At 36.3% G+C, this 12410-nt stretch overlaps 1 protein-coding gene across 27 annotated transcripts in view; it reads left to right on the plus strand.

Moving 5' to 3' along the window:
* Positions 1-12410, plus strand: part of PARD3 (par-3 family cell polarity regulator) — a 627365-nt gene that overhangs the window by 330359 nt on the left and 284596 nt on the right. For all 27 annotated transcript variants that reach the window (XM_082449617.1, XM_082449635.1, XM_082449621.1 and 24 more), the window contains one exon: positions 10324-10415. In XM_082449617.1, coding sequence (XP_082305743.1) covers positions 10324-10415 — 92 coding nt within the window. The remainder of the gene's footprint in view (positions 1-10323; positions 10416-12410) is intronic.

The raw sequence follows: 12410 nt of genomic DNA on the forward strand, positions 1-12410 counted from the left end.
ATAGAAACTCAGTAGATAGTATTATTCTTCCCAGTTTATAAATGAGTTTCTGCATGGAGATTCTGTTTTTAACCACCAGGCTAAAGTGCCATACCAAACATAACACATGTTTATTGGTTTAAATTAGTTTATTTGTTTAATGTCTTAATTTTTGTTTAGCATTTGTATCAGATCCCAGGCATTAAGGGCAATGCAGCAATACACAGCTAATTAGCTTTATTAATGTTAACCTCTACGTTTATTATAAACTTTTGAACCATGATTTTAAATTGAGCATTCAGAATAATCATTGTTGCCATGTACCTTGTGTCAAAATAGAATAGGTTTTGTTTTGTATGAGAGAATACAGTCTCTTGATCCCCAGAAAATCTACCAACTAGCTTTTGCTTCATTGAACTTAACTAGAAAATTGAGTGAAAACGAGAATTTTCTTTTTTTTTTTGAAAGCTACTTACTTTATCGAAGCCATTTACTGGTTTCAAGTAAGTTAATGACTGCATTTCATTTGTGAAGTTATGAGATTGCATTGGAAAATAATAAACCAGTGCAAACTCTAATAGATGTTTAGAGTGGATTTTGTTATAGGACCCATGTGTTGCTCCTTACTTGCTTATTAACAATTTAAAATAATGAGGTGTAGAACTTTGGGGACTACAAAATGTTTTTTAATAAGCCCTTCAAAATTAATAATGGTAAAGTATGTATTTATCATCAAGGAAAAAGGGTAAAATATATACATCTTGTTCCCCGTTGGAAGCCATGTGAGGTTTTTGTGGGCCACAGAGTCCAATGGTGAACCTGCCTAGCTGTGACTCTTCTTCACTCTTTATTCTTTCTTTAATTTTTAATTGAAATTTCTTCTAATTTTTTTTTTTTTTAATTTATTTATTTATGGTTGTGTTGGGTCTTCGTTTCTGTGCGAGGGCTTTCTCCAGTTGTGGCAAGCGGGGGCCACTCCTCATCGCGGTGCGCGGGCCTCTCACCATCGCAGCCTCTCCGGCTGCGGAGCACAGGCTCCAGTCGCGCAGGCTCAGCAATTGTGGCTCACGGGCCTAGTCGCTCCGCGGCATGTGGGATCTTCCTAGACCAGGGCTCGAACCCTTGTCCCCTGCATTGGCAGGCAGATTCTCAACCACTGCGCCACCAGGGAAGCCCCTCTTCTAATTTTTTGATATGGCATCTTACCAGTCTTTGCTCTTCTTCTGCCATTCAGACACTACACCAAATCATTGATTTTTAAAAAAACCTCTCTGCTTGATTTCTAGGACTGATTCAATATGATATACGTCAATATAATGACCAGTTCCATCTTTTTACTTCCCTATAATGTTCTGTTTTCTTTCTAGATCCTTGATTCTTTGAAAAGTCACTTTTCAGAGAAATTATAAAGCAGTGATATTATGTAATAAAAAGTACTTTATGAAAGTTTTGTAGGGTTTTATTAACAAATAAAAATAGCCTTTATTTCTAAAAGATTTTATATGCTCATTGTAAAAGTACTTAATGTTATAGAGACACAGTAAAAATCACTGTTACCCAGATGTAACAGCTGGTAAGATTTCCTAATGTTCATTATTTATGTTTCTCCTAAAATGAAAATTCACACACAAAAATATTTTAATAGTAATTCTCACTCTATGAAAGTACATTTATTATATGTTCAGAGTTTAATATTTTTTACAACATAAATTTTATTTTATTTTCATTTCTCACAGGCCCTAGCCCTGACTAACTAGTTAGCTTGGGTCACATCAGTACTGAATAGTTCTGGGTTACTCTTCCCTGAGTGAAACAGAGTGCAAAAACATGGTGAAACTGAAGAACCACAGGCCATGATGCTGTTTTCAAAATCCCAGGGCTGCTGCTGCAGAGAAATCTGAAATCTTTTCTAGACCTAATTTCTTCATAATAAGAATTCCTACCTTGTTGTGAGGATTAAGTGAAAGATTGTATATGCAGTTTATGGTGCGTTATAGATGTTTAGTAAAATTGGTTCTTTTTCTTTTTCCTAAAAATTTTGTTTTAATATGTAAGGTACTTTGCATGTAGTGATAGCCGTGAGTCAATCCCAGCACGTTTATGAGATAGAGAAAGTCGTATTTCCTTTATTTGGATTAAGAAAGTGGGGCTCAGTGAGATGAGTAATACATGGCAGAGGCAGGCCTCATACCCAAGTTGGTTGTTCATTACACCCGTGCACGTACTGGGTGGATCCAGTACATTTCTCTATATAATCTCATGTAGAGCATTCAGTAAACTTTATTAAAGAATGCTTTGTAAGGCTTCCCTGGTGGTGCAGTGGTTAAGAATCCACCTGCCAACGCAGGAGACACGGGTTTGAGCCCTGGTCCGGGAAGATACCACGTGCTGGGGAACAACTAAGCCTGTGCGCCACAACTACTGAGCCTGCGCTCTAGAGCCCGTGCTACGCAACAAGAGAAGCCACTGCAATGAGAAGCCTGCGCACCGCAATGAACAGTAGCCCCCGCACGCAGCAACGAGGACGCAGCACAGCCAAAAATAAAAGAATAAATAAATAAATAAATTTATTTAAAAAAAAAAAAAAGAATGCTTTAAGTGTCAACAACACAGCTCCGTTATCCAAGCTATGTTGTGCCCAGAGAGCTGGAAGCTTGTCACATGGTGACATGGCTCAGTTATATTTGGAAAAAAGACTTGCACAAAATTCATTTAAAAAATCCCATGTGCTTTGTTTTTTGGAGTATGTTTAAGGGTTGTGTTGTTAAGGATTAAATTGAGGTTGTATTGAGGACTAAAGAAGTGGTTTCTTTAGTAACTGGCACATCAGCAGTCCTCGGTGTATACTAGCAATTATCATTTTATTGTTAATTAAAATTTGTGAAGTTTAAAAGTTGTGTCTTGCCTTTTTAAGAAGTGATTTGTACTTATCTGTAGCAAGAAATATTTGTTTAGATTTTTTCTTAATGATCTAAATAAAAGTTTAAATAATTACTTTAGTTTCTCCATTAACAAATCAATGGTTAATTCTGAAATCATTTTTAAGCCAAGGAGAAATCGATTTTTTGAAAGAAAATAGTTATAAGTAGTTTTTTAAAAAATAGGTCTGAAAGGTCTGAATAAGTATTGTTTACTTACCCATGTATTACTTATTTCACCCCAAAGGTAAAGCATTTTAAAATGTCACCTCAGTAAGGTTTAAAACATTATTGTTAGGCAAGATTGGTCAGATGACAAAATCAGTACATTTCAACAATCCATATACGTCAGAGTATTTTTTCAGTAATGTTCAAAAGAAAACCAACGGATATTAGTCTCATAAGGAAGCCACACCTGAACCAGATTGATTAGGCTGATTAAAATCATGTCATGATTAAAATCAGTGTACCTAATGGGTACATTTGACCATTGGTGTGTGGTAGGGAAACTGAGCAGTGTAGAGGTACTTCCTGCAAAACGAATGGCCTCCGTATTGTTGAAGTGGTGATAGTGGTCAAGTCTTTGGGATAAAACTCTAATAATAATCTATGAGAAGCGGGCTTACATTTTGGAACTAAATTTCAAGATTCCACTGTACATGTAACAGGTGCAAAGATACATACTATTTGCTGTTCTCTGTGGTTAGATAGCTTCATAAATCAGCACCATCTGTTCTTCTTCTCAAAGACTCTTCTCTTGCCTTGGGTTGTGTGGAGTCATGTTGTGTATGTTTCAAGACAGGAAATGTGTCATTTCTGTGGTAAATGAAAATTTCATGGACTGTGTTCAGGACTATGTTTTCCATCCCATTTGATCAGTATTAGCTTGAGATGAGGATGTTAGGTATCCGGTTGAGGGCATGCAGCTCACATATAACATTCAATGTCACAGGTACTGAATAATTCTTCATTTAATCCAAAATTATTTGGTGTTGAGCTCTGGGTTCTGTGGAGCAAGTTTATATTATAATGAACTGCACTGCCTTTAAAGGTATAACAGCTATTAATTTCCCTCTATAATATAATACAAGAAGATATTTTTATTCTAAAAAGTCTTGTTTATTATCTCGTCTGTTCTTAAGAGTATTTGAATTCTTGTTTTTATATAAATGCTTTTATTCTAGTAGAATATAATGATCTTTAAGTAAAATTATATTACACATTTCCTGATTTTATTTCTTTAGAAGTTTGCTATAGATTTATCATTTTCAGTTGTGAAATTCCCCTCCCCCCCAAATGTTTTCAGTTGTTTTCCACATATGATGGGAAATTATTTTTCCCTGGCGATTTGGCCAATTAATCAAGTAGTGGAAACCTTAACACAAGAGCCTTCTGGAATCCAATTCGTGATACTTAGAGGACTTGGAAACAGATTCCCCTTGGAATTTGTTTTCCACCGTATGTGATCCCCCCCAAAAGTGGTTTAATTCATGCTGTCAACATTCAAGTAAATATTTTCTCTGGGATGCTATGGTTCACTAATAGTTAATGTCTCACATTAAATTCAGAAAATTTTGCAGTTCTAAAATTCTAAAAAGGTGACAAAGATCATTTGGTTGAGCATTTGTGTAGCAATATAACTGAACCAGTCAAATTATTTTACTCTAAAAAATAATAATAAAAACACTTGAGGAAGAATATTGTAAATTTGTTTCCCAGGGTATCATCAGAACTTTTGTTTCTTTTCTTGCTTCCTAAACATAAAAATCAAAGTCAGGTATGCAGGAAATTTACGTACACAAGTATAACCTAAGTTTTTAAAAAACGTTTTAAAAATGATTAAATTATTCCTTAAAATTGTAGGCTTTTCTTTAAAGTAGTAACTATTGAAACTATTTAGATCCTTGGAACCCAAGAGTTTGAATGTTGACATGCAGGTGATTGCTTTCTGGGTGAAGTTTTATTATGTTCCTATGTTCCTTAAGGCAGACAGTGTGCTTTTGCTTTCCTTGTTTGGTAAACAAACCAGTTACGATGCTTGTCCTCTTAATACTTTATATGAGTGATGGAGGCAGGATTCAGATTTTAAGTGTTCTAATTACAGATCTTGTACTATTTTGCAGTGGCATCCACTTTAGTATTTGGATATCATTAAAAACAAATCTGTGACTGTAGAGAAGATATATAGTGCTCATTAGGAAAAAATACAACTAGATAATTTTTGAAATTAAAAAGATAATTAGGGGGTTAGCCAAATTTGGTTTTCTTAAAGACATAGTTCATGTGAGTGCTTGTGATTTCAGAATATATCATCCATTGGTCCTTCAAGAACGTTTTCAACTGAAGGTGAGTCTTTATATTGTTAATATTATGGAAGAGAGTAAGATTATTAATTTTTATGAGAAGCAGAGAACAAATAGGTTTACATGAAGCTTTTATCGCCATTTGTCTAATACGAGTTTCTAACCTGATCTAAAACTCACTCTTCTCACCCACGCTTATCAAATATTCATTTTTCTCTCACTTTTTTCTCTTCTTTGACTACTTGTCTCCTCCATCTTAAAAAAAATTGCTTAGATCAATATTTTACGGTAGATAAAAGGTTAACAAAATCTCTTCCCCCTCTGCATGAGAATGTAAATTTTGGTGGGTTTTTTTTGGCTCCCTTTTTCTGGAAACCTGTTAGTTTCTGTAAACTATCTTTGTATGGTAATTAAATTATTTTGATTGGTAATTTGCATCTAGACTCGAAAAACTGTAAGTAGCTGACAAACAGCTGTCCCTGTGGTGGTGTCATGAGACGTACTGGCTTCTCTGAGACAGGAGGCTCCCAGGCCAGGGTAGCGCTTTGCATCCAGCCCATGTGAGTCTCTTCCCCCGCACCTGAGCTGTCATCTGGGGGACACACAGGAAGAGACCCTGGACATCTTCAAGGATGGCTCCTGCCAAGGACAAAAGCGGGACACTGCCTTGCTGGCAAGCCGGGTTTCCTGCCTTTTATCCTTTGCAGTAAATCTGATGCCAGGTGGCATTTGCGGGTCTTGAGAGTCCGGATGTTTAGGTGGATCTAAAGAGCCTCTCTTGGTGGGTATTTCAAATATGTAGTCAGAATAAAATTACATATATCATGCTGGAAGGCGTTCAATGAAAAAACTAGCAGTCTCTGTGTTCTCCTCCTCTGTGTTCCCCCAGCCCCTCTCCCCAGGGGCAGCAACTCCCAATTTATGCAGATGTTGGTTCTGCTATTTACTTCCATGTTTCTGAATAAAATATTTATGTTGCTCTTTCCTGGTTACCAGTTATTGACATCTGTTGACTTGCCATTTATGGAAGATGGGGTTTTTCCTTTAATGCCACTTTCACTTTCCCCATTCCCATCCTCTCAGTATTGTTACATGAAAAGCCCAAGTGAAATCAATAGCCAGTGTCACATTATATGGTGATGTAAGAACTGCTCACTGCATAACCAAGTAGGTACTCTGATTACATGTCCTTTCCTACACATTTTCCTTTGCTGTGCTTAGAGCTAATTGCTTTGACTTTTAAAAAATTTGTTTTGTTTTCTCTATACATAGCTTTAGTTCCCCTCCCCCCATTCTCTATCAGGTCTGTCAAAATGTTTCCCAAATGTTCAAAAATATTGAGTTATTATTATTATTTTTTTCTCCTGGAGATTGACTTCCCAGACCTCTCCATCCTGCTGCTCTAATCTGAACTAGTTTTTGCTTCTCTGGACTGTCACCATATTCTGGGACTTTCCTTGGGTTTTGTCCATTGTTTTATTGAATTTTCTGGATTTTGCTGGAGCACATCCAAATATAGCTTTATATGGAAGGGTCCATGGGAAGTAAAGACTGCATGTCTGAGAGTTTTTTTGAATTTTCACACTTGCTTTTTTTGTTTGGTTGGGCATATTGTTCCACATTGAAAAATTAGTTTTTCCTTGATATAGAAGGTATGACTCTTTTATCTCGTACAATTTAATGTTACCATTCAAAAGGCATTGTTATCATAGAGCATTTGTTAATCATATTCCCAGTTTTAGTATGCTAGTGATCATATAAATGCTACCACTTGGCAATGCTCAGATTAAACTCTGTCGTTGGGAGGTAATTCTCCATGGTTCTCTTGCATTTTTGTACGTCTTGAGAATAAAGGCCTTTGTTCTGGACTCTTCTTTCAGCAATGTGTTGACAGAAGCCTTGGAAGATAGGCATAGTGTCTCTCTCCAAAGCAGTGGGCAGACATGCTTACTGCCTATGTAAAAGGTTCGAGTTCCCTGGGCTCATGTTTCTTCTGTGCGGGCCCCTGAGAATTTTAGCTTAGGAATCAGTGCATGAAAGTGTGATGCTCTGGCTAATGCTTGTGCTGTAATGAACTGTCCTTTGTCTCCGACCCGGGAGTCTCGTGTCCTCTGTGACATCCATGAAGCTATGGCAGGCTCACTATGAGCTTTCAAGTAGGGTGAAATCATAGACCCTTCACGGTTCTTCACATCTATTTTATCTTTGAAAATTTCCTCAACTAACAACCCATGGTGTTTTCTTCTTCCCACCATTTACTGGATTGTATACAGCATTAGTTGTTTATATTTTTTAATATGTTTGCTCATTCCGGAGGCCTTTTATGATGAAAGCGCATTGTATACAACAAAGTGCAACAAATGTCGGGTTTTATGCAACTTTATAAAATGCAGGTGACACAGTTTGTAATTAACTGAGTAGGTAATATGTTTAATATTAAATTTTACTGCAAGGCACAAGGTATGTATGGACAAATATATATTCTCAAAATATTTTATAGCTGTGTAACATTACCCTAAAACAATCACTAAGGTATGGTTTGTATGTCATATATTTATTGTTTATTTCTCTTTTCAATAACAGCTAACATTTATTGTCAATTACCATGTGTCAGGTATTATGTTATGATTGTGACGTGGATTATCTTACTTATTCCTCTCAGTAGTCCTACAAAGAAGATGCTTTTATTGTTCCTGGTTTACAGAAGAAGGGATAGAGATACAAAAGGGGTATATAACTTTCCTAAGGATATAAAATTGGCAGATGGCACACTTAGTGTTCACATCTCGGTTTGTTTAATTTTCTAATCTGAACTCTTAACCACTACACTCTGCTGTAAAATGGAGAGAAGGTAAAGGACAAAAAGTACATTGACTCACCTGAAAATTTTTTTTAACACTATGTAGCTTAAATTGATACTCTAGACCTTCCATCTTGATTTGACATATATAATAACTGAGCTTCATTTGCTATGGTTATGACGGAATTCAGTGTATAACTCCTACTAAAAGTGATTATGTTCAGCTGCAGCTTTAAAAAGTACAAAACAACAAAATAAAGCAATATAGGAGCTGATCTGTACACATCCAGACACTGTGGTTCCCACAGCAGTTGCAGCTCAGCCTCAGGGCGGTGAATTTTGCAAAATAACTGAACACAATATGCAGCTACATGAAATAATATTCTGCATGCTCTTGGGGACCTGATAATGGCCACTGTGGGAACAATGAATGTGTCAGTTATCAGTTACTATTTCATCACTGTAGTTTGGGGTGTTTCATTTATGTGGCCATTTCACAGTGCCACATAGGTGTTTCTGTTGGTTATACATCATGGTGGTGTTTCAGCAGTGTTTACATTATTAATGAATCCTGAAACAAAATGTCTTTAACCCATAAGACTGTTTGTATGTTTTCCATCTGATTTATATAAATACAATCACATTTCTCTCCTCCCTACCCCCACTCCCAATGGAAAAGCATAATTTTGGGAGTTCTTGTTTACATTAAGTGTGGTTCTTAGGCAGGTTCAAGATGCTGGTTAACCTTTGAAATGTATTATGTGCTGGTGCTTAAAAGAGACAGGTGACTAAGAACTACATATTAGAGCCTCTCAGAACACAGGGTCATCAATCTTCAAGTAGCTTGACTTCATGCAGTGCCTTGCCATTGAGGATGCACGGAGCCTATCTAAACTCATAGAAAAACTCGGTGCATTCAGCTTCTTATTTTGGTAGATTCTCAGAGGAAATGTCAGTCGGGCATTATCAACTGCCCTGCCTTGCCTTCATATTGCTTCAATAATTTGAAATATTGTTTGATGCTGTGTCTTGAACCTATAACCTTTGCTTATCATTTTGTTGATTGATGTCTCTGTTGATGGTGTATATATTTCTACTATGAGTCTGTTAAATGCATGGTTAAAAATATACAGTTTTTCTCTAATGGTGGGCTCTCATTAGGTGGTTTAGTTAAGTTCACATATAAACTCACTGTTATCAAATTTATACAGTAGAAAGGGTAAACCTAACAAATGGTATGTGCACATAAAGTATGCACATTGTGGATCCAAGGTGAAACCCTCATGAGCCTCTTAGCCACTGTGTTTGGAGATTCTGAGTCTTTTCTGAATATTCTAATTTGGATAATAGGACCATTGATATCGTCAGGCATGTTTATCCTTATTCAAGTGATCCTGCAAAGCCAACATCACTGTTAGTGAACTGCTTAGTGAAAAGACAGTGGCCAGGATTATAAAGTAAGGTACATTCTTGGGTGACATTTCATTTACTTTTATGAACCATCACATTTATTCCACATGCACCTTTTGAAGCACCAGCATGTTTACCCAATTTCTACAGCATGTTGGAATATAATTTTTACAAACTATTGCCTTTCTAAAAGGAAGAATACAATGGTGGTTATTGGGGTTGGTTATCTTTCTCTTTGTGCCTTTCCCGGTGCTGGGTCCTTTGTAACAGAAGTAAACAGAAGTGGTTCTTCATGGCTAAGATCTTAATGCCTTTACCTCTAAATGATCAGTCGATTGGCTTAGGGTAACTTTATGTGAGATTTCACAGGATGAAGTATCTAAGTCTAGGATTGTGCTTACTTGATGTTCATTTTGACAAGGTGTGTTAATAGGAACTGGGGAACTGACAATAGGACTGAAGATTTTGCTAGTCATTAAGGTTTATAATGATCTCAACTGTTTGGATTAGTATAAATGTTAACCATGCATCCCCAGTGTAATGTACATTTATTTATTAGTTTATTATAACATTGTAGTAATATATAGTTACTTCCTAAAACATATACCAAAAAGTGAAATAAAAATGATAAGAGGGTTAGTATAAGTTCTAATGTTTTCTTTCCTTATTGCAGTGGCATCTTGTTCACCCCCTAGGATGTACTAACTCAGGAAACTGTTGCTTTAAAATGCAGCTTTTCACATGTACAAACCCATCTTATCATTAAAGGTCATCCTTGCTAGAGGAGAGATATTGTTAACATTATCATAATGCCTCTTAGACTCCAGTTTGAATTATTCAGTTTCCTCTCATTCACCGCATAAGAATAAACCTGACTCAGAGTGTGCTTCTCTTTGTGTTGCGCCCTCTCTAGGATGAGGATGGCACGGAGGAAGACAGCAGCCGAGTTGAGCCCGTGGGGCACGCCGACACTGGTGTGGAGAACGTACCCAACTTTTCTCTGGAGTAAGTTACTGACAGTTTCAACTAACTCTGTAATATACATGTAGCTTCACTGATAGCAGCAAGTAGTCCGAAAGCATATGGCATGCGTTATGTTTGTGCTTAGTTAAAACATGCCTTGCATTGGTTTGTTTTCCAAAGAGCATCTTTCATCTATTGAGTTAATGATCTAATGTAAGAACTGTAGCATGGAAATTCACACGTACCTGCTCTGAGTTTCATGCCTTGGCAAATACTATTAAATTATAATATAAAATAGTATTTGATTGAAAAAAGTTTGTTATGTTCACAGCACTGTAACTGTTTTCAGATTGCTTTTGTATGTCAGTATTTTGGTCATTTGTTTGTTCTTCAACTTCGCTAAATTAAAAAAGAAATAGTGGACATAATTTACTTGAAAAACTAGTTGTATCATGTAAGCATTAGTCATTTTAGTGTATATTTTTTTGATTTGAAGAAATAGAATCTCTCAAGATATTTGATAAAAAATTACAGGTTAGGGATCTTGAACATGATTTAAAGTGTAAAAGGTCAAAGAAGAACTTCCATGTATTATCACAACTTTACAACTATCTTAAATAATGGCAGGTTTGAATGGAAGATGTTCTCAAGACTTCTTCTAAGTTACCTTAGAGCAGGGAGGGCAGTCATTCTAAATTTTTTTCCTTGATTTTGGGTAAAAGTTGGGGGTCCAGGTATTAATAATTAAACTCTTAATTTTGTCTTTTCTTGGTCTTCCAAGGAAGGGCTATAAGAACTTTCTCAGTGAGATTAAATAGGCTTCGAATCAGATTATGCTTGGATATTCAGCAACCAGCACTCTAAGTATTTACACACTTAAGAAACACTTGCACTGTCATAGTTCTTTTGAGAAAGAATATAAAATAAAATAAATGTATTAAAGTTACTATACTAGTTGGCAAACCATCTTAGTTGACAAACCAGTCATTAAATACATGTTCAAATGGTATTAACAGTATCTCAAATAGGATTTTAGGAAATTCTATGAAAATAGAAAAAAATTAAATATCCATTTAAATAGTATTACTTTAGTAAATATGTTGGTAATATGACAAAATTTCAATTTTGTCCTAATTAGTGTATGTGATTGAATCTATACACATAGATATACAGTTGTAGCATTGGCATTTTCCATTGCATAAAAACTATATTGTGATCTTGGTCAAGTCCATTGGTAATCACTTATGGTTGTCCAGATTGCTTAAAACTAGATATGTAATTGAAATAGTATTTCCAAATATTGATTGTTAGATCAGGACTGCTTAGGTTTTTGTGCAGTACTCACACCCACAGAAATACCTACAAAGAAAGTGGAATCTCATTGAAATGGCGTAGAAAATTTACATTCTCCAGATTATGCCAGTTACATTAAACTCGGGCTTTTGATATTAATATTAAAGTACTGTAGTTATGTGGTAGAAGTAACTTCACGTTACTTCATATAAATAGCTTAAAGACTTTAGAGTTCAATTACAAACACCCTTGGGACAATCATTTGATTTTTTTACGGGTATCCCGTGGGGTTGCATTGCCTGCATATGCAGTGAGCTTACAGCAAGTAGGGTGGTGACCTTCCATGGAGCTCTGAGTTGGGAAGTAAGAGTGGCTGTATCCCATCTGGATTGCCACCTCCCGGGGCAAAGCTCTGACCTTATTGGACTTTTGCGGGAGGGGATCAGTGATGTGACATGTGTAGGAGCACTTTGTAAATTATAAAGTGCTGTGCAGCTGAAGCATCTTTAGTCCCATTAATCTTCGTAGTCCTTGAATAGATATTAGGGTGGGAAACTTCCAGTGGAAGTCTAGAGATTTGATCACAAAATGTATACTTGGACTACACAGAAGGGTGTGGTCCGAGAGCAACGGTGCTGTGTCCTTTTTAATGTAGTTATCTCTGATGATTGCTCCCCCCTCCCTACCCCATGCCATCAGACTAGTGTGCAGGTATGTAGAGTTGAATGTGCCCTCATCACCATG

Source organism: Balaenoptera physalus (genome assembly GCF_965194825.1).
Source record: "Balaenoptera physalus genome assembly, chromosome: 2".
Classification (NCBI taxonomy): Eukaryota; Metazoa; Chordata; class Mammalia; order Artiodactyla; family Balaenopteridae; genus Balaenoptera; species Balaenoptera physalus.